This window comes from Nyctibius grandis, chromosome 4 (assembly GCF_013368605.1).
Source record: "Nyctibius grandis isolate bNycGra1 chromosome 4, bNycGra1.pri, whole genome shotgun sequence".
Lineage (NCBI taxonomy): Eukaryota > Metazoa > Chordata > Aves > Nyctibiiformes > Nyctibiidae > Nyctibius > Nyctibius grandis.
Genome location: NC_090661.1, coordinates 32,864,621 through 32,888,031, shown reverse-complemented (window position 1 = coordinate 32,888,031; position 23,411 = coordinate 32,864,621). Strand labels below are relative to the sequence as shown.

At 45.2% G+C, this 23,411-nt stretch overlaps 1 protein-coding gene across 1 annotated transcript in view; it reads left to right on the top strand.

Annotated features, from left to right (window-relative positions):
* TTC9 (tetratricopeptide repeat domain 9) overlaps window positions 1–21,202 on the top strand; it is a 33,100-nt gene extending 11,898 nt beyond the window's left edge. Inside the window, exons 2-3 of the mRNA XM_068399458.1 lie at window positions 14,288–14,470; window positions 20,331–21,202. Of these exons, the coding sequence (XP_068255559.1) occupies window positions 14,288–14,470; window positions 20,331–20,410 (263 nt within the window). The 3' untranslated portion in view covers window positions 20,411–21,202. The remainder of the gene's footprint in view (window positions 1–14,287; window positions 14,471–20,330) is intronic.
* The last annotated feature ends 2,209 nt before the right edge of the window (window positions 21,203–23,411 follow it).

Sequence of the window (23,411 nt, the reverse complement as noted above, 5' to 3'; positions counted from 1 at the left end):
TCAGTCCCTATCAATTATACATGGCATGAATACACAAGGAGGTGGCCCCAGAACAACCTGCTCTCCACCCCTTAGCGGACTCTGCAATTGTCAGCTCTTTCACATGTCCTGGGAGGTGAACTGTGAGCCACCACAGGGCACAGCACGCAGATGTTACTCAGCCACATCATCCTGCCCTGTTTGTGGTACAAGATAAAGCGCTAGCTTTCATCCCAGATTGAGCATCCTGCAGTAAGCCAGGCTTGAGGCAATCCTGGTATGCACAACTGTCAGAGACTTCATTTGAGAGCCTTCAAGTTGTCCCAGCTGTGTTTCACAGTACTGCTGTCTGTTGTTTGAACCACTATGAGCAAAGGATGCTTTACCCTTCAGTAGCAAAGGCAGCTTGAAATTCATCACTTCCTCCAAAGCTTCTCCCTACTTAAAGAAATCCCCTCCTTATCTCAGATGGGTTTAAAAAAACCCCATCATTCCATTAAGACCTTAATTTCACTGTGTAATGTACTCTTGTAAGAATCATAAAATATTTGATAGCACTTGTTAGAGTTGGATTGCTGTTGAACTCTAGGCACTTATCAGATGGTTGTCACCATCTGATGTTGCTGATCTCTGAATAAATTCTATATACTTCTCCCTTGTTACTCAAGAGACCAGGTTCCTCCAGTGGGTGTCAATAGCAACAGGAGGCCAATGAGTACAGTCTGGAAAGGGTACAATGTAGAGAAGGTGCCACAGTGAGAGTAAAGCAGCACAAGGTGAACAAAAGCAAACAGCAAGGAAGGGGCAGTGGAATAAATAGCAACTGCAACAGCAGATCTGAAGGCCGAACATGTCTAAAGTCATATTGACTGGACTAGATGAGTCCTTTTTTTAAAAGATAAAGACAGGTCAACAATTCCTAGATAAATATAAAGTCAGAGAGGAGTAAACCTCCAGGGGACTTAACCTGGCAGATCAACAGTAACAGCCTTGGCAAAAACAAACAGAAGGGACTTCCATCTCTTCTAACATAGCTGCAGGAGGAGCTAGTAATTATGGATATTATAGAAGCAAAATGATCTAGTAGTTAAAAGCTGAGTGAAGCTCTTGCTTTACCAGTGCTTTGCTAGGACTTAGCTCCTACCTCTTCTGGCTGGGAAAATCAAAGGCATGGAGATTAGAAGATGCAATATGAAGATCATCTCCACCTTAAGCTCTTTATTTTGGTAGAATAAAGATTTGCTTGTACACAGCTGGGGACAGATTTTAGCTTCAAAAAACAATTCTTGTTTACTTGATGTCTAGGTTTTAACTACTTCTTTAATATTACCGTAGCTAAGAATTTTCAGTAAGCCTCTGGTTTTAGTTTGAAGGACCAGTAACTACAGGAACTGGTAGGTCAAAATACTCTTTCAAAACAGAAGCTATGAGGGATCAGATGAAAAGTGTGCTGAAATTCCTTGCTGCTCAAAGCTTTGGTCCTTTGAAGGAAAACTGCAGTATTATATCACTGGATTTGTGACAAAAAAAAAAAAGCAGCATAAATCACCACAAACTTGCCTTAAAGTAGCTTAAGAATCATTTAGAAACAATGAACACTTCTAAGGAACTGTGCTCTTGAAAATTAGAGAAGTCTGAAATATGGGAACATAAACACAGAGCAAATGCAGAAATCATTCACGCCTGCTCTGATTTAAGTGCTTACATATCACAGAATCACAGAATGTTAGGGATTGGAAGGGACCTCGAAAGATCATCTAGTCCAATCCCCATGCTGGAGCAGGATTACCTAGACCATATCACACAGGAATGCGTCCAGGCGGGTTTTGAATGTCTCCAGAGAAGGAGACTCCACAACCTCTCTGGGCAGCCTGTTCCAGTGTTCAGTCACCCTCACCGTAAAGAAGTTTTTCCTCATATTTATGTGGAACCTCCTGTGTTCCAGCTTGCACCCATTGCCCCTTGTCCTGTCAAGGGATGTCACTGAGAAGAGCCTGGCTCCATCCTCATGACACTTGCCCTTTACATATTTATAAACATTAATGAGGTCACCCCTCAGTCTCCTCTTCTCTAAGCTAAAGAGACCCAGCTCCCTCAGCCTCTCCTCATAAGGGAGATGTTCCACCCCCTTAATCATCTTGGTGGCTCTGCGCTGGACTCTCTCTAGCAGTTCCCTGTCCTTCTTGAACTGAGGGGCCCAGAACTGGACACAATATTCCAGATGCGGCCTCACCAGGGCAGAGTAGAGGGGGAGGAGAACCTCTCTCGACCTGCTAACCACACCCCTTCTAATCCACCCCAGGATGCCATTGGCCTTCTTGGCCACAAGGGCACACTGCTGGCTCATGGTCATCCTGTTGTCCACTAGGACCCCCAGGTCCCTTTCCCCTACGCTGGTCTCCAACAGGTCTGCCCCCAACTTGTACTGGTACATGGGGTTGTTCTTGCCCAGATGCAGGACTCTACACTTGCCCTTGTTATATTTCATTAAATTTCTCCCCGCCTAATTCTCCAGCCTGTCCAGGTCTCTCTGAATGGCTGCGCAGCCTTCCGGTGCGTCAGCCACTCCTCCCAGTTTTGTGTCATCAGCGAACTTGCTGACAGTGCACTCTATTCCCTCATCCAAGTCATTAATGAATGTATTGAATAGTACTGGTCCCAGTACCGACCCTTGAGGGACTCCGCTAGACACAGACTTCCAACTGGACTCTGTCCCATTGACCACCACTCTCTGGCTTCTTTCCTTCAGCCAGTTCACAATCCACCTCACTACCCGATCATCCAGACCACACTTCCTCAGTTTAGCTGCGAGGATGCTGTGGGAGACCGTGTCAAACGCTTTACTGAAATCGAGATAGACCACATCCACTGCTTTACCATCATCTATCCACCAGGTAACATCCTCATAAAAGGCTATCAAGTTGGTTAAGCATGACTTCCCCTTGGTGAAGCCATGCTGAGTGCCCCTAATGATCCCCCTATCCTTGATGTGCCTAGAGACAGCACCAAGGACAAGTACAGCACCAAGGACAAGTTGTTCCATTACCTTTCCAGGGATGGAGGTGAGGCTGACCAGTCTATAGTTCCCCGGGTCCTCCTTCTTTCCCTTTTTGAAGACTGGAGTGACATTTGCTTTCCTCCAGTCCTCAGGCACCTCTCCCGTTGCCCACGACTTAGTAAAGATGAAGGAGAGTGGCCTAGCAATGACTTCCGCCAGCTCCCTCAGCACCCGCCGGTGCATCCCATCAGGGCCCATGGATTTATGGACGTCCAGATTGCTTAATTGGTCCCTGACCCAGCCCTCATCTAGCAAGACAGATTCCTCCTCTATCCTGACTTCTTCTGGGGCCGCAGGGGTCCTGGGCTCCTCAGGACAGCCTCCAGCAGTATAGACAGAGGCAAAGAAGGCATTCAGTAGCTCCGCCTTCTTTTTATCCTCTGTCTCCAGGGCACCCACCTCATTCAGCAGTGGGCCCACATTGCCTCTAGTGTTGGCTTTACCTGCAATGTATTTGAAGAAGCCCTTTCTGTTGTCCTTGACCTCTCTTGCAAGGTTTAATTCCAAGGAGGCCTTAGCTTTCCTAGTTGCCTCCCTACATCCTCTGACAACAGACTTATATTCCTCCCAAGTGGCCAGCCCCTCCTTCCATGATCTGTACACCCTCTTCTTCCACTTGAGTTTGCCCAGCAGTTCCCTGTTTAACCATGCAGGTCTCCTGGTACCCTTCCTTGACTTCCTACCTGTTGGGATGCTCTGATCTTGAGCTTGGAAGAAGCAGTCCTTGAATGCTAACCAACTATCTTGGGCCCCTTTACCTTCTAGTACCCTGTCCCATGGGATTTCCCCTAGCAATTGCTTGAAAAGGCCAAAGTTGGCCCTCCTGAAGTCCAGGGTTGTGATTCTGCTAGCTATTCTGTTCCTGCCACATGAGATCCTGAACTCTACCATCTCATGGTCGCTACAACCAAGGCTGCCCTCAACCTTCACCTCTTCAACCAGACCCTCCTTGTTAGTAAGGATAAGATCCAGCAGCGCTCCTCTCCTAGTTAGCTCATCCACCATTTGCATCAGAAAGTTATCATCAATGCACTGGAGGAACCTCCTGGACTGAGGATGGCTGGCTGAGTAGGCCTCCCAGCAAATATCAGGGTAGTTGAAATCCCCCACAACAACCAGACCCTGTAATTGCGAGACTGCTCTCAGCTGCCTGTAGAAGGCCTCATCACCCTCCTCATCCTGATCTGGTGGCCTGTAATAGACACCCACAACAGTATCACCCCTGCCAGCCTGCCCCTTAATTCGCACCCACAAACTCTCAACTCGCTCCTGATCTGCCCCTGGACAGAACTCAATACATTCTAGCTGCCCACTCACATAAAGAGCAACTCTACCACCTCTCCTTAGTGGCCTGTCTTTCCTGAACAAGACATAGCCATCCATGACCACATTCCAGTCATGTGAGGCATCCCACCAAGTCTCTGTAATTGCCACTAAATCATAGCCCCCCGACCGAACACGGATTTCTAACTCCTCCTGTTTATTCCCCATGCTGCGCGCATTGGTGTACAGGCATTTCAGGGAGCGAGCTGAGCACACCGATTTCACCCCAGGGGGATGGGGGGCCTCCTGGTCTACCTCAACACTAGAGCGTTGCCCCAGTGGTGCAAGCCCAGCTACTACCCCATCCCCCTTCGAATCTAGTTTAAAGCTCTCATATTCACATGTCTGGCTAGGATGCTGCTCTGACATCCTCCAACAGGACCTTCTGATAGGAATTAGCACTAAATGGCAGCCATCAAGGAGATCTCAGGACTGTTCATGCTCTGAGTGTTAACAGGACAATCAATAATGGGACTGCAGAGCTCAACAGCAATTCAAGAGTCTTGTATCCATACCCATGCGTGGTACAAGGGTACAAGGGACATATCCCAGGTAACATTTGCTTAAGCTTTTCTTTAACACTTACAAAGGTAGGATCCTTCCCAACTTCCCCAAACATTCTCTTTCAGTGCTTCACTCTAGGAAATTCTTCCTAGCTGAAATGTAAGCCTCTTCTTACTTCCAGAGTACAAAAATAACAGATTGCATCCTGGTTATACCCTTCTTTGCATTACAGGGTTTTTCTTTTTACATATATGAACACTGTTAGCTTGTCTTTCCTCATAGTCTTCTTGAGGGCTTTTATTCTGTCTTCTCTGGACCACTTGTTATTGTCAGGGTCCTCCTGTGGATTACATCCATATTTTCTTTCAAGATTGGCATCCAAGATGAGACACAGTACTCTCACGTCTTGCAAACTGCTTCTTCTCATACATGCTGGTGGGCATGTTTCTTCTTTAACAATACAGCCTTGTTGACTTTAACTGGTGATCCACTTCACTCCCCAGATCCTTTTCAGCAGAATTGCTCTCCAGCCCTCTGTTCCCCTGCTGTACTTACACAGTGGCTTTTTTTCCTGCCTAATTGCAGGACCTTTCACTTGCCCCTATTAATTGTATCCTATTTTTATCAGGACACCACCAGTTTATGGGGATTCTTTGGAATTCTACCCCTGTCTTCCAACATAAGCCAGCCTCTCACATCTTGGTGTTATCTGCCAATTGACAAGGCAGTCTGAAGTCTGTCATTTAGTTCTTTATTGACAATACCAAATACCATGGTGCCTGGGACAAATCAATGCAGAACCTTACTTAATATTGTCTTTCACTTTGTTATCAGGGCTAAGTCTATTCATTTAGACTGTTCTCCTTCAATTTGCTTAAGAAAATGTCAGTAGAATTTGTCATTTGACTAGTGTAAAAGCCAAGATATGTAACATCTACTGTTTCTCTTTTATCTTCAAGATTGATTACCATATCGAAGACTGAAGTTAAACTGATTTGTTCTGACAGCTCACATTAGCCATTGCTTATCTCCTGGTTATCAGCCCTGTGCACTCCAAGGGATGGCAATAGGCAGAGTCCTAGGTTGGGCTGCCAGCCAGAAAAAGCCCGACACACAGGCTCAGCAGCTCCTTTGAGAACTGCTAGGTGCCTCTTAACATGCATGATGGTGGAAGCATCAGCATGCTTCAGTCACTAGTACTGTTTCTCTCTCCTAGAAAAGCTAATTGGAACTGTGAAGTCAGGGTCTGTCTTCTGGAAGAGGTATGAAGGATGCAAAAGCAGCAGAGAACTGAAGGAGACCATGCTATGTATTGGGAGGAAGGCGTGGCCAAGAAGGCAGGATGGGAAGAAGGGGTGGCTCTCTTTGGGCTCTCCAAACATTTGTTGATCCACACCTCATTTAGCATTACTCCCTCCCTACAGAGAGAGACAACCTGTCATTCAGTTTGGATTTTAATTTTCCCCATTTCCCTGCAAGCAGAAACATACGGGCATATTTAGGCCTTTTTGGTACCTGGAGAGGAATAAATGTGAGCCACCGGCTGGAAAGTTGTACTGCCATTCTGATATTCCCTTTTCATCCCATTAAGGTTGTCCGGGAACTAGGAGTCAGCTGATCAGATTATTGCCAGACATTATCAAGCTGTCTATAATTAGCTTTTTATTGGTGAGAAGCCAGAAAATCCTCTTTGTTTGCAAGCTTAGACTACAGAGAAAGAAGAGAAATATTTCATGGAAAAGATTGTTTGGAAACTGCAGATCCTAATTAGTGTCTCAGCCTTGTAGTGAAACTGCATGCAGCATTTCTCTGAAAAAAAGGTGCTTTAAACATCCTCTGTTGAGGAATGCTGGGTTGCATTCTTGAAAGGCATAGCACACATGGAGCTCAGTGCAGATATGGATGCTTTACCACCTCTGCTCTCTCCCCTTGGTGTAAGCTTCTTACATTCCTGCATGTTTTATGGCTCCTTTTAGTGCCAATCCGGATTGAAAATTTAACAGGTTAAAACATAGGTTAAAAATTGGGCTGTGCCATCCACATGTATCCTGTGCAGTCTGCACACTCAGGGTCAATAACTTCGACCTCAGATAAATGTGGATAAGTATTCCAATAGTCCAGATCTTTTTATGCTGTCTGTTAAAATTACAGTTGTTCAAGTCCAAGGTGACTTTTATTCTAAGATAACCCTTTACATTTTCAGCATCATCTTATGAAACATTTTACCTGACTAATCTTAGAAGTTAATTAGAATTTAAATTATAACACATGGCTGAAATTTTCAATGTCATGTAGCAACAATATCCCCTTTAATTCCTCCAGTGGAGGCCATAAGCTCCACATGCTTGTTGTAAACACTATTTACACAGACCACAGCACACAGAGATTACTGATACATCCGTTAGTGGTATGGTTAGAAGATCACTGTCTATTCCAAGAAAAACATTTTTCCTTTTGTTTTCTCTTTTTTTTTGTTATATCCCAATAATTTTCTTCCCAAACACTTAAAATCAAACCAGAACTTACCATGTTTACTCTTTTCTGAGGAAGAGCATCACCATGAAGGATGCCAAGCCTTCTGAAATAACAGAAGTATGAGACTTTCCTAGTTTGCCCTATTATTTCGAGTCTTAAAGAGATGTGAGAACAAAGCCTGTTCAATGATATATAAAGGTCTTAATCAAAAGTCTGAATAAAACCCTGAGGCAATTATATCAAAGTATCAGTCATGTGTTTTCCAAAATAGAACCAGACCAAGAATATGCACCATCTTCCTGCAATTTAAATAGATTTTAAGTGAGCTGCTGGCTGCTATACTTAGGGTGAGATCATATCAGAAAGCAAAGTATTTTGCAGAGTTTAGTTGTGGTTATTTCTGGGAATGACACTGTCAGTTTGTGAAATACACATTGAGTTTGTAGTGGTTGGAGTACCTAGTGCTTACTAAGGAGTAATAATCCACATAGGCTGTTAAACTCCAGTGGTAGAGTCAAGGATAAACTCAGTAAAGACCAAATATCCACTTCAAGTTTAAGCAGTAATGGGTTTAGCTACTTCTCTCTGCTTTGCAACCACACAAATCAATACAGGCTGGTTTGGTTTTTTTTTTTTTTTTTTTTTTAAACTACTTGTTGTCTGGAACAGTCTCGTTAGCCTTGCCCACCTAGCAGTAAACTCCTCAGTGAAAGTGGGCCAAATGCACTAATACATTTTTGGAAGGCAAACATAATATCCCCTAGATTTTCAGTCTAAGGGGTGGAAAGCAAAGGTCATTTGGGTTCAGACCCTTTTGCATGGGTATACAAGAGTGGTTCAACCATATGACTTGCATATATGCTCTTGCATAGGACACCTGCTCCAGTCTCCAGAGAATATTTGCAAGGGCTAGCTTTAAGCATTGCAGGGTAGTATCCCTTGGTGAGTACACTCAGCAGAGAAAAAGATTTGGAGCAGGAATGTGATTGTGGTTAAGTGATCTGCTGGAGGAGCTGCTCTCATACACATCTAGGGACAATAGTGTCCTCTGCTTGGATTTCACTGCTGTAAAAAATCCCCTGTCCTCAGGCTAGCTGCCCTGTGTCTCTGGGTCCTTAGCACCTTGTCCCAAACTCTTAACTCCACTTTTCCCCCACAGACTTTGCTTCTGCAATAGACCTCAACTGCCCCCCATACACCCCTTTCACTACCCCAACAATTCTGTGCCTCTGTCCCCATGTGTGTTTCAGCCCTGGTGTCTGCCCCTTGCAAACATCTGTCTCCCTGTCTTTCTGTCATAACTAAGACAACCCCTCTCAGCTTGGTTTCCACTTTCTGCTCTTCTTTCTTTCTGTGACCAGTGAGCCAATAAGAGAATTTTCTTGCTCTTTAAGTTTACAGTTCCGTGCTTTTTCCTGGATTGGATTGTGCCCAGGGTGGACCAAATATTCAATGGATTTGGGGACCAAATTCTAAGGCATCTCTACTGAGTACTATATGCAGTACTACAGTGGTTTTATTTTCAGAAGATTATTGGTTGGCCAGCTATAGATTACCCCAGAGATAACAGAAGGCACCTGCTTGACACAAATAATACCTGCCAGATTTCAGATTGCAAAGCCAAATGATGAGAGGGCATGAGACAAATACAAAGAGACAGTCACCAGAGGTCTTTAACAAGGGAAAAATAAGATACGTTTTCTTAGCCTGTATTTCAAAAATACCTGAACAGTCTTGGCTGACATTTTCTGAAAGCAGACATCAAAGGCGGACATTGCACGTGGAATATTTTAGTCCAAAAACTTAAAAGACCAACAAAGTTATAAGCAGCTGACTCTCTCCTACAGTGAAAGGCGCAAGGCAATCTTAAAAACAGGCAGCGCTACCAGCTTACCTGGGTGATAGCAAACTGCAAACAAGATGGGAGTTTGTGAAATATGAACTTGCAACCCAAGATATTCCTGTAGGGCAAGGGCATTTTCATCTCCCAGAACAACAGAAAATGGAGTTCCTGTTATGACTAACACAACGTGCTGAGCCCAAGGAACATGCCACAGGGTAGGGATATGCTAACGTTGTTTGCATGGTAATTTGGCTCACTCTCTTAAGTGTTCTGTAACACGGATAGGTCTTGAGCCTTGCCTACAGCAGGAATTTTGCCACTGGTATAAACTGTGTTGGAGGATTGTTCTGGCATGCAGATTTGCCCTTTGGTGAAAACTGCCAGGTAGGCAAGGCTCTTGATATTGTTGGTCAAAATCTCCACATTAAAACCCATACATCCTACTTCCAGACTTAGTTCTTAGCTCAGCCAAAATTAGAAGCCAAAAGTTTGGGCCAAACTGAACTATTTCCATAACCTGCAGAGGTATTCACACAGAAGAGGTTTCTCTGTTAGGATGCTAACTGACAGCACTTTCACCTGAACTTCATTTTGAGGACTCAGAGAACAGCTATACAAGTGAGGAAAGCTGAAAAATATGGGGGTTTTTAGTAAGAGACTCCAGGCACTTCTTTATGTGGGCTATTGAAGAGAAGATGAAGGAGTGACTTGATCAGAGTCTCAGAGTACCAATGCAACAAGCAAACACAAGCTTTTCAGGGTAGCAAAGATGTGGCTAGCAATTGCACCAGTTGCAGCTAAACAAAAAAAAAAAAAAAATCAGCATAGAAACGTAGTGACATTTCTTAAACAATGAAAGTAATAAACCTTTGGGAGAAAAGGGCTGTCATGGATCCTTTCTCACTGGTACCTGTCAAGCCTAGGTATCTGCCTGAAAGATACTCTGGAATTCAAAATTAATTCAGGGTGCAATAAAATAGAATCCAAAACCCGCAACTGCCAGGACTCTAGTTATAACTTCCCACCATTGCTAACCACAGCTACTGGTAAAGGTTAAAGGTGTAGATGTATTTTGGCTCTGCAGGTGCTTTAATCTTTGTTTTGCCTAACCTTGTGCTGAGCAGGGCCACACAAATTAGCTCTAACAGTAATCTACTGGTACCAGATCTGTACTACACCTCTCAAATTGTCTCAACTCATGGAATTAGCTGGCATAGATTGAGTCCACAAATTAAAAATTAGAAATCTAGGCTTAACACTCCTCTTGTGAAGAAAAACAGCCAAACTTCCTATTTATTTCCTTGCTTAAACGTCAACAGTCAGTTGGGAAGCGAGATGGACAGGGTCCCTCCACAGGAGCTAATAGCACTAACATTCTGCCCCTCCCCACAGCACTTTTCACCCAGTAGTTTCAAAATGGCTTATTTTGCAGCAGATAGGCACTCTTCATCACCATGTGACATACATGGTTTTAATAATTAGGAGTAACTTATTGCTTAACCTGACACAATAAATCAGCTGCCAAATTGAGAATGATAACCAAGCATGATGGATAACCATCACAGGCTTCAGGGAACCAGGACACCTTGCATTCTGAGCTGGGGAGATGTAGCCACCAGATGCTGTTATTACAATGACAACAAGACCTGCAGGGAATGGGTGACTATAGGTTTGCATCTGCAAGTAAAGGGCACCTTCCTAATCACCAAAGAGCTGCTAGAGATGGTGCTGTGTGGGATCAAGCCAATTCAGTTTCAAGAAAGTAGGAGGAGGAGCTGGATAAATCTCTCAATGTGGTCTCTTTGAGTGAGCTCTGTTCCACAGGAGGATTCACTGGGGGCCTATTATGAACAGAGAAGGAGGGTGATGAGGTGTTTGATGCAGTAAACAAAAACTCCCAGCCAGAGGTGCACATGTCTGTTTAGGAAAGCAACATGTTTTTAAAACAATTCTCCCCTGTCTGAATTAGGAAGGAAGTACAAGTATTCCATGTCTCTTCCATTTCTGAAAGCTGAATTACTAGCAGCCTCAATATTTTCATGGAATCACAGTCCATTAAGATCATTTCAGTCCACCAAGAACTGAAAGCACGCACCTCTAAATATTTATAAGGGAGATATTCCCTCCAGGTTCATCTCCAACAGCCGCTTCCAACGCTGGCTCTACAAAAGGACAACTCTTCCAGCAGAACTGTTTCCTGCACGTCCATCTGCTCGCTTTGTTCAGATAAACACACGTCTCTCCTGCTAGCCATGTGGTACTGACTTCTCTGCTGCCTGCACAGTTAGTGTGGATGCCCTGCAGAATCTTTACTGGGAGTGTGAGTCACAGAAAGAACCCAGCTGGATATCTGGAAGCCCATTTGAGTTTATGAATTAGCAGGATATGAGAGACTTTTTCTTTTCTTTTAAACCAATCCATGAAGCATGTCCAATATGGAATTACAGAGTTAATATACGTGAATAGACTGTCTGTCATTTTTCACAGAGTCATTTCTATGATTCTAACTGGAAATACCAAGTAGTAAATGAATAGAGAGATTGAAATCCACCCCCCCTAGTTGCTCTGAAAGGCAGTTTCACAGAACATGAAAGGCTGGATCAGATTGGCAGCATGCAGAAAGCTACTGCCACTGCTGTACATGCTACTGGTCCGCAGATAAACAAAGCAATCCCATTTCCAGGGCTGTGGGGCCAGCAGTAAATTTATACAGCCATCTTTTTGATAGCTTTGAAAAATAAAGGAAAACAAGGCACAGTCATTTCAAGCTCCATTAGAAACAGAGTGAGAAAAATCAATGTTTGACAAATAGGAAGGGGCAAATTCTGGATAAGGAAATGCTGCTAAGCTTTGAGAGACCTGTGTGTTTTTTAACTGGCAGTCAAATAGCAAGCAACCAGATGCCTTTGAAATACCTATGCACTTTAATGGCAGGAGTTGTTAAAATATATTGAGAGTCCATCATTAGAGCAAATGGGACAAAGCTCTCATTAGTAATTACTGCGTCACGCAGCCAAACGTACCAACAGTGGGGCTAGTTCTGCAGTCCTTGCTCAACACATCTGTACCATCAATTCTCTACCAGTAAAAGCCTGTTTATGATTGGTCCCAGTTAGCTATTTAAGCTTTATACGTGTACGTGGGTTAGGAGTGTATTCTGTCCATGTTAACTGATCATAGACTTGGACTAATTTAGGTTGGAAGGAATCTCTGGAGGTCATCTAGCCAACCTCCTGCTCATGAAATGTAAAGTGAGATACAGAGAGGGTGCAAGGTTTACTTTAGGGGTGCAGGGGAAGGGGATCAAGAACAGGGGAAGGGGATCAAGAACTGTATCATATTCCTGACCCAGCATCATATCCTGTCAGCTGCAGGCAGCAGTAACCGTGCAAAAAATGAAGTCTGGCTGTTCATTGGTGACACTTGAACTGCGACAACTTGGATTTGCAGGAGCAGTGAGTCTCTTCCTTGCCAGAGACACACTGAGTAACACCACCTGCCACGGGAAACTTCTCTCCACGCCCTGGCACTTGACACTACCAGCCTCTGAACTGATCCTTACAGCAGCATCCTGCCTTCCTTCTCCCTTCCCCAAATCATATCATTCCCAAAGTTGCCTTGGGTTGCAGCACCAGATGGGCATGTGGACAGCACAGCTTTCTTCATTTCCCCAAAGACTGTGACTGCATCGTGTCCTGTTCTTGTCAGTGTTCCTCAAACCATTCTTAATGCCCAATATGCATAATGAAGTTTAGCCCACCAGAGTAAGCACTACAGTAAGCCACAAATAGGACTTCTGTCTCCATTTAGCCCGCACCCAGGGCTAAACAATAACCAGTTGTTCTATCACCCAATCTCCCTTCCCTAACCGAGAAAGGGAATTGGGAAAAGGAGACTCGTGGGTTGAAATTTAAACAGATTTAATAAAATAAGAAACCAATGTCAGTGCTAATACAAAAGACACAAAATTATACTTAGCTCTTGGAGTGGTGGCAAGTCCCCCCAGGGATCACAACTGTTGAAGAGAAAAATGGAGAAGAGAGCAGAACAAAAAGCACACACCACCACCCAGCAAGCCCTCCCTTTTATAGTGAACTTGATGTTAATGCTATAGAACACACCTGTGGGCTGGGTCAGCTGCCCTGCATTTAACTGCTAATGGCCTTGATGACCATGGCTGGCCACAAACTGAAACAAAATGTAACGGAAAATTGATTTTATAAATTTTATCCCCATGAAACCTGGACAACTGTAAAGCATGTCTCGAGGATCTCGCCCGTTCCTCTTTATTTTACTCCTAGTTGTGGGAAACTCACTATGGGAATTTTCTTCAGCTCCTTATCGTTTATGCAACGATTGTCCTTCAGCCCACAGAGTCCTCTGCACTCTGTTTCTTTGCTGTGTTTACCTTTTCCTTTAGGAAGTTAGCAGAACTGGCGTCTCGGGATGAACTTGTGTGGCAATACTTCGCAGAAAGCACACAGCCTAGCACATTTGTTCCCTGTGCTACAACTCCAGGTGTCTCTGGTTTGCTAGCAGGACGTTCCAACAGAGCAGAGCTCCTTGTTGTTTCCTTCAGCAAAACTCCATACAGGACCTCCTGGATAAAAGGCAGTTACATATTATTTGTAAATCTAACAGCCTTGGATTAAGACAAATACAAAATTTTATTCAATTTAGTCCCTTTTTTTCCTTGTCAGATGACTGGCTGCCTTTTTGTACTTTCCTGAGCTCCAGCCCACAGTCTGAGAAGCGATTTTACTACAAACTAAGCCAGTGGCTGCCACGAGACCGTATGGCGTTCCCGCTCCGTGGAGGGATGTTTATGTTCTTGCTGTCTCTCCCCAGCCCCTGGAGCAAACACAATCCCTTCACTTTGCAATGCCAAAAATAGAAGTGTTGGTATTTAATTTGTGAACAATCAGGTTTGGCAAACAATCCTTCTGACTGCACCCTTTCTGAATCACGGGTCTGAGTCATTTCCCTCACCTAAGCTGCTCTCTTCCCCTGTATAGATTGCAGGACCAGGGAGAAATATGACAGTAACGTTCCCCTGTCTGTCTGTCTGTCTGTCTCCTCCCCATCCCCATCCCCATCCCCTGCAGCCTGCCTGCTCCAGGCGGAGCTGGTGAATTACGAGCGAGTCAAGGAGTACTGCCTCAAAGTGCTTCAGAAAGAAGGTGAGAACTTCAAGGCGCTCTATCGATCAGGAGTGGCGTTTTACCACCTGGGCGACTTCAACAAGGCCCTCTACTACCTGAAAGAGGCAAGATCCCGCCAGCCGACAGGTATGGGGGGGAGCTTTGCGTTGAGCGCGTTTGCATTTCTTTTCACGAGGCTTAGTCTGCCCCTGACTTGATTGCTTTGATTTCCGCAGGGATGAGCATGATTCACTGTATCCTTAGCTGTAGTCCCCTTCAAGCACACTCTCGTAGTGCAGCAAGGTTGCAGTGCCCAAAGATTAACCACTGCCAAGGCTGCAGCACCACCTGGAAGGTGACAGTATTGCTGGAGGGGATCCTACCTCTCTTTCCCTCCCTAGATTATATTTGAGGAAGAAAGCAGGATAGGGAAGAGACCATCCTGACCATTAAATTTTCACAGAGAACAAGCTTTTTCCCCTTAGCAAAGTCAGGAGACTATTTGTAATCCCCAATAGCCATGCCTTCCACCATCCCAGTAAAGGGTTAGTATTGTAATTTGATCAGAGACACAGACATTTACTCACAAAGCATTCATCAGGATGCTTCAACTTTTGCTGTGAAATCAGCCAAGTATCTGTCATCCACGTGTCAAAACCCAACAATTCATTTTGGGACAGCAAAGAAGCTATATATTCAAACAACTTAGCCTTGCCAGAGCAACCACCTTTATGCTAACCTACCCAACCTCAGAAGGCAGGTAGAAGGCCACGATGCAGAGATGGTGCTTTTATTTTTCAAAGAACTGCCTAACAGACAGGTAAAACCACACTACTGTTTAAACCATTTCTGTTAAAAGAAAGGAATTTTGTAATACTCAAAAATTAAAGGGTCATGAGAAAGCAAAATGGAAGCCATGTGCAAAGTAAACCCCACAGAGAAGCTCTTGCACCTGAACCTGAGAGGGAAGAGTGAGAACCGGGTGTGAAACAGGAGTGACCCTGGCAGAGCACAGTGGAGCTGATGTTCATTGAACTAGAGGAGGCAGAGGAGGCTGAGCTGGCTGCGCTTGGTGACCTACAGGCACTGGTCCTGCAGGGCTCCTGCGGTGGCTGTGCCTGGAGGAGCACCAGCGAGGGTGTGCTAAGGGGTGTGCTGGGATCTCCTTCCTCTGCCACCTCCCATAAGGGTGCCTTGTCCCATCTGCCGTGTGTGGCCATGGGCTCCAGGCAGTCTGACAGCACAGCTGTGCACCCCACACTCCCTGAGCAAATGTGCTTAAAAGCTCAGTTTAGCCTATTTTAGTTTGCAGCGTGCCCTTCTGCTTTCAGCCCTTGCCAGAACTGGGAAATGGGAAGCCTATGCAAGAGAAAAAATAGTGGAAAATAAGAAGTTATCCTAACCTTGAGGTTCTGCTGGGCTCAAATGTGAAAAAGTCCTTTTAGCTGAACTGCTTTACTTCCTTTTTTTAAGTATGTATTTCTGTACTCCCCCACCTCCCCATCCCCGTGATACTATTTATTTGGTATCCCCAATTGCTTCTTGAAATAAATACTAATTTATTCAACAGCAACAACTTCAAATACCACAGCTTGCTGCAAAAACATACCAGAAAGTGTCCCCAAAGGCCCTTAATGTATACAAAAAACAGTTCTGGCCTTCAGCTCTGCATCAGAGACTCTTCCCTGTTATTGTTAGACCATTCAAGGCCATTGTTCCACTGTTTTATTTATGATTATGGAAAACTGAAGGGTATTCAGGGGGAAAGAAGTGAATACATACAGCAAGAAAGGATGTGGCTGTTAAAACACAGTGGTAGGAATCAGGTAACACTATCAAGAATTTTGTGACCTGGAACAAGTCAGTGTCTCCACTTTCAGTGTCTCCATCTGCAAAATGCAATTGTTTTCCTTTATGTGAGGTTTCACTAGGCTCACTGGTAAAAGCACTTGGTTATTAGTACAGTCATGTTCTTTTTTTTTCTGATAAGGAATGTTTTTGGCACAAATTACTGGCAGTTATTCTCTTTGGTGGGGGAGATTTTAAATGGTAAAGAGGAATTAGCTAGCAAAGGGTTTTGCTGTTCTAAAGGGCTGTCAGCCTAGCAAATCCCTTATGGCTATTTACCGTCTGTCAAGGGTGAAGGTTGGATTTGCCCTGATTTCTTATGCTACCTCCAAGCAAAAATCACAAAAGCAGATGGAAATAAAACAGGATAATTGTATAACCCTCCTTCCTAAGGGAGAGGAAAGCTGCTGTTAAGTTCTGCAAAGCGTACACGCAGCCCTCCGCAATGTTAAAGAAAATTGGCAGAGTCCGGGTCTCTAGGTTTGCTGGTTTTATTAACAACTCAGAGTTGGACCACCACCGCAGTGAATGGTACCTGACTCAAATTCACTACCGGTTTATATAGAAACTAATAATCAATTACATCATAACATTTCATAAGCTTCTGTTAATAATCCACTAACTATTTCAATTCCTCTTTCTTCCTTCATCAAGAGTCCACAAAAGTCCATTCTTTTCCATTGTTTAGCTGATCTTTATGTTCTGGTTCCGCTCCGACTCCGGTCAACACCCCGTCCTCGATGTTCTTGCTGTGATCGGCGTCCTTAATGTTCTTGCTGTGATCAGCGTCCCGTCCTGATTCAGGTTGATCAGAGTCCGGTTCCCACCGCCAGTGTCTCCTAAACATTCAACCTTAACAACAACTAAAATTATATTTAAAACCTTATTTATACTAATTTTTATTTCTAAATGTCCTATATTTCTTTTAAGGTAAAGACAAGGTTAACCATACATCCCCTTTACTAAAATCATCAAAAGGTAATACTTCTAGGCCTACTCCTGCTTAGCTACTCATTAAGCTTTGATTGATGATTTGTTCAGTCCTAGGTCAGGATTACACAAGGAGCTTTGCGAACAATATTCGTGGACTGTGAAAGCCCACCTGTGTTTATTCAGATAGACTTATATTAATTATTCTATTCACTATTCTATTTCACCCCTATTGATTCTTGTTTCTCTAACTCATAAGAACTTTTTCATTAATCGTGTGGAAAATTTCTATAACAGCAAACTCTGTGTCCAGAAGCTGGTGCAGCACGTTACAAAGCTGAACTTTGGCAGCCAAACGTACACTTGACCTTCAGGGCTTGTTCAGCTCTTTCCCACTGATGGGGCCACACTGTTGAGGTAGGTACTGGACCAGACCATCAGCTGGCCTGCACATATCAAACACCCGCAGCTAGTCTCTGCTGGCCTCGTGCTGAAAGCTGACGTTCAGACATCATGAAGACTGCACATGCAAGCCAGGTTTCCTGTGTTGTGTGGAGCGAGCTCACAGCTGAGCTCAGGAGCTGCCTTCCTGAACACCTGCGACTCAGAACTCCTGGGAACAAAACCCGGGCCATGGTGTCTGCATAGCAGATAAGCAACTGGGCTCTGAAGCTACAGGGAGAAGCAGAAATGACCTTTAAAAGGGCAGGAGGCCAGTCTGCACAAGGGCACAGGCATGGTCCTAAGAGCCAGGAGATGTTCCCATTGCGGCTTTGCCAGCATCTCTTTGTATGGGTCTGACCAGTCACCTGAGTTGGCCTTACCTATTATTCCCACATCAGCAGGAAGGGATCACTTCTTCCTTACTGAGAGATGAGAGTCTTCTCTTCATTAACATTTACATTTAGCTTTGAAACGCTTCTGCAGGCAGAGCTAGTATGGTGCAATATTATTTGATGGAAAAGACGTGACAAAGACAGGGTTCCACTTCTGTAAAGAGTGCTGCTCTCATTATTTCTCTTTGGTAAAATAGTGGCCCTCAAAAAAGAAGCAAAACGTGCCAAAATGTGCCCAGGAGATTTATAACTAGTTCACAATGGGAGTATCTCCCGTCCTCTGTCAGGCTACACCTTATTTTGCCCCTGGCTTCCCAGGCATGTGGAAATCTCCCAGGGGAGGGAAGCTGTGCCCGGAGCAGCTAGCTACCTTACCCACAAGCCAAGGGGCCCAATTATGCCCTGAACCCACGTCCGCCCCCTCAGCCAGGCGTCGAGTCCCCGCAGGCCCGGGCAGGTGTGATTGCCTAGCACGCCTACGCAGTCAGCACTTGTCACCTGCACTGGGCAGATGTTCAAAGTGTGAACCTCTGCAGCAGGGACGTGTACCCAGGCTGCAGCCCATCAAAGCCTGGAAGGGCACATGGCAGTGAGGGGCAGGCAGCACAGCAGGACCCTGGCTGGGCAGTGAGCCCTGCCTTTACACTGCTGGGCATTAGCCACCTGCCTGCCACCTGCACTTATTTCATTTTAGGCCTAAAATTCAGGGCTACCCCCTCAACTGAACTTCGTCACTCCGGGAGGCTGCGCAACTAAACCCAATTCTGTTCTTTAAAAAACTGCTTTAAAATTTGCTGGGCTGGTATGAAATGCTAATGCATGAACAGCCCAGGATGCTCGTGCACCTTGTCTGACACAAGCAACAGAAGAACTTCTTGGCTCATTAAGAATGCTCCAAAGGGGGCAAGTAACTTAATCACTGAATCCCGCCCTCTGGACTGAGTAGGACGATGCAGTTGAACCTGCAGAAGTCTCAGTAGGGAGACCCACCTCACCAGAGACAGCTTGACAAGTCACAACAGCATTGCCACAGCCCACTGCTACCCCATGGCATGTTTGTGGAGAGCTCTGTGTGAAGGGGAACCGATGCATCTCTCACTGCTTCAGCTCTGGCTGAGGGCACAACAGAGATGTCCCCTTCTCATGTTTAAAGGAAACTTTGCACCCACAACTGCTTTAGTGGGTGCTGCAATACCCACACTTCCTAGTGCTGGATGTGTTACCAGTAATTTGCTCATCTCTGAAAGCTCAAGCACTTCCTATTTCCCTAGCTGGTGTGAGGCACATAGCTGTTTGGATGAGGAGGAGACAAGATTGCCCTCTGACTGTGTGTGCAGTCAGATTGGTTTCTGAGGATCTAATAACTTAAATGGACTAATCTGGCCCTGGCTGGCTGGCTGAGTAAGGCTGTGAGCAAAGAACCATTTTTCAATCAATACATAAGTGAAGTGGCTATTTTTTTGGTTGCTTCTGATACCACATGGCTTTTGCCACTACGCGGGTACCATGTGCGTGGGAAGTCACCCTCGCGATAGTAAATCACCATGATTTGAGAAAGGACTGACCATGACTGCAGAATCATGAGGTCTGTCTGGGAACACATACTTGTTTAGATCAACCTGTGCTTCAGGGTGAACAGGTTCCCTCACTGCTGGGACTAGGAGGTAAAACAAAACTCACATGTTCTGTGTGCTGCGTTGATGCACTGAAATACTGGAAGGAAGAAGAGGGCTCAGCTGACCATCTGCACAGTACTGGGATCTCACAGCTCTCTACAGGGATGAAGCAGTGGTTCTCTGCCCCTGGGAACTTCAGTAGACAGGATGGACAAGGCAGTATGCAGCATATTGCATATGACAAAAATGCAATATGAAATTTAAGGAAAGCAAGGGTACAAAGAGAATATGAAAGATGCTCTTTCCAATTCAACTCATCATGGAAAAATGTGAGAAGAGTAAAACAGGCTGTAAAAGGGATAGGAGGGCGAAAAGGCAGAGCATAACTGTACGCAAGATGTCTTTAGGGGCTTGCGTGCAGGCACTGAGGGAAGGGAAGCCAGTGGAGGTGCCATTCCACAAGAACAGGCAGGGAAGACCTGGATAGTTTCAACTATGTGAATTCAACTGTGCTGACCAAAAGTAATCAGAGAGAAGGTAAAAACCAGCTGAGGCAAGATCATGAACAACAGGGCTGTTGAGCACAAATCAGACCAGGTTCTCAAAACCCAAAATGTCAGGGTTTGGTTCAGAGCCCCTTCCAACTGATGCTGTTCTTGCAGGCAGCGCTGGAGCCATGTTGCTCCCCAGGTGAGGCACCAAGGTGCAGTGTGTGTGTGTGTCTTTCACAGGGAGTTGTAACCACCATAGTTGTGTGTGTGTGCTCTTTCCCTGCAGATACCAATGTCATACGATATATCCAGCTGACAGAGATGAAGCTCAGCAGATGTTCCCAGAGAGAGAAAGAAGCCTTGTGAAAATGAAGCTGCTTCAGCTGAAGTGCCCAAGGGGGAACATTGCCTTCCTAGAAGCCCATTTGGTGGATTTTACTGTTTGCTCTGCCTCATCCTCATCTCCTCATCCATCCACTCTCCATTGCTCTTCATTGAATCACAGTTTTGAAAAAAAAGAGACTCAGACGCTGGATATGACTGCTTGCCAACCATGGTAACATCCCTTCCCCGTGGCAGGAGAGCACAATGGCTACAGCCAGCCTTGTTCCAAGACAGTGTCACACATCTGGAGTAGGCAATGCGGGGGACCTTTCTGGTCCTGAGCTGACTGCCTATTACCCTGAGGGAAGCAAGCCCCAGAACAACGACTTCCTGACCAGGCAAGTTGGAGACAAACAGTTTCTGCTCTGAGTGATCACTGGAGCTTGGAAGAGCTAAGAAACCAAGAGAGCCACTGGTCATTTCACAGGGGATAGCAAATGCCTTTTTACCATCAGTTCCCTCTGCCTGCTTCTCCAGTGTGTGTTATCAGCAGTCTCCAGTGAGAGCTCACACGCTCCCCATCTCATGCCAGTGAAAACTGTTTCTAAACATCCTCTTAATGAAAGCACAGAGCACCCTACGAACCCCCACGCAGAGCTGTCCTGGTGCCGGAGGAGAAGGCTGTGGGCTACCACAGAACGCTGAATGGACTGTGAAAGCATGGTGTACAGTGTGAGGGAAAAACTGTGAAATAATTCATTAAAGGCAAATAAAAATTATTAATAGGCAACAAGTCTAGGCATTGCTTTTCAAAGGGACCTCTTGGGTTCCCCATGTCCAGACAGGCAACATAGTCTTGTGGGGGGGCAGCATGGGGTGGGGAACAAGGGACGTCTCCATTCTTATCTTGTCTCTGCCTATGCCTTGCTGTGTGATCTTGGGCAAGTCACTTAGCCTCTCTGTGCCTCGGTTTCCCCATCTGTACACTGGGGATAATAATACTTCCCTACCTCGCAGGGGTGTTGTGAGGATGTTTTAGTTAATGTTTGTAAGTAACAGTACAGTGATGTACAGTGCTAAGTATTATTAGTACATTGGATTGAGGTCTTGATTCTCCCACCTTGTGTTGGTGCTTCCTGTGTCCTGTTTTTTCTTTTGTAGGAGAACATGGTGCTGACAAATAGGGCAGGACCAACAGCTTTGGAGCCTATTTCAGCAGTCCATAGGGCCTGTTTAGACCTCCTCCAGCAGTCTGATCACTTCTAAGAGCTCAGGCTCCTTAGCTTAAGGGTCCTTTTCTGAAACTGCCAGTAATGGGATCAGTAAATGCCACAAGCACATTTCCACTGTGACTGCCCCATCAGTGGCCCACAGGACCTGCTCCCAGTTGCAGGATGTACATAAGTGGTCTCATCCCATGGTGGTCAGTGTGAATTGAGTGTACCTAGAGCTACTTCACTTGGCCCTCAGCTGAAACATGGAAACTGAAACACAGAGAGATGAACAGACAAGGTTCAGCCACGTGCTGTGTACTTTGGTCCCAGTGGACGTGGTGCCTGCAGACAGGAGGCTATGGCATCCCACATTCCAGCTGTGGTATCTCGCCACATTTTTCTCTAGCCAAGATTTGAGAGTTGATAGAGGAACATCAAGAGAAAAGGCAAATCTTTATCATTGCCTCTGAAAAAACTGAAGTTGTATTCTTTAGTTCAGGAACACATCCAGCCCACATTGGGGATGGTGAAGAGACCATCTTAAAGTGGCATATAAGTCTCTGACATAAGGTGGACCTACATCAGTTGTGTGAAACTTACATTACCTGGGATGGCACCAGAAGTTCATGTTCCTCGGGTGGTTGGTGGAAAGCAGCTGCTTCCCAAAATTGGGAACACTGTGTGCCGCTACTGTGAAGGAAAGGGCTGCGTCCTGGAGGCAGCACAGTCACCTTCTTCAGATGGCCCATGGTTTATACATCTGTGCCAGAAATAATAGCAAGCACCTCTGCCCACCACTACGCATGTCTAAGCGATAAATGAGGCTACAGCTGCTGCTAGGACAACAATTGAGTTAAAGACAAAGAGGATAAATGAAGGAAATTCTGTAGGTGACTGTTAACTAGACCAGAAGAAAAGGTTAGGCAGAGCTGTGCTTGCATACATGTAAGGTGTACCTGGTACTGTATAAAACACAGAGCTAATAAGATTCCAGTTTTTGGCTGCATGCAGTTCTCCATATCCTAAATACATCACAGCATGCAGCAAATTCAAATAGAGGTGACTCCCCGCTCCTTCACATTGCTCATGACAGTTCATCCCACAGCTGCGTGTGTCTCTTCACAAGGAGAGAAATGAGGATTCATCCTGCAGGCCACGCAGGAGGAGAGGACAGCACCAACACAAACAGCCTCTGCCCCAGGAAAGCTCAGGCAAGCGGAGGCAGGTTTGTTACTCATGATCTCAATGTAAGAGAAAGGGCATTTTCCAGTCACTGGAGATGTAGGTCCATGGACTGTCACTTTGTCTGGAAACAATTTTAGCCCTTACAATGGCTTCACTGACATACTGTCACTGCATCAGTCCCATGTATACATTAGTATAAAAAGGGCACAGCAGACTCCAAAATACAGTTTCCTCAGTTCTCAGCCTCTTTCCCTCCAGGAGCACTGCAAAGTGTGGGGGAAAGTGGGAAGTTTGTGAATGTGCACATGAAAAAGATCTCAGAGAGCCTCCAGGTGCTACACAACAACCTACTTTCTGCAGAAAATGGTTCTCCCTACGTAGCTTAGCACTCAGGGCACCTGCAAGCAGTGCACACTCACACCAGAAGCTGGAAGAAGAAAGCCACCAAAGAGAAAACAAGAGTTAAGGACTGTTTTGTCAGCTATGTAGCATCTATATGTTTCCACAGTGACACATGCTTGAGTAAAACATAGACAAAACTTCAGGTGAGGGCCCTGCAAATGTCAAGGAAAGAGAGAGCAGCAATGCCACTAAAGCCAACAGAGGTCCTGTGGACTGCACTCTCCCCATAGTAGCCAGCTCTG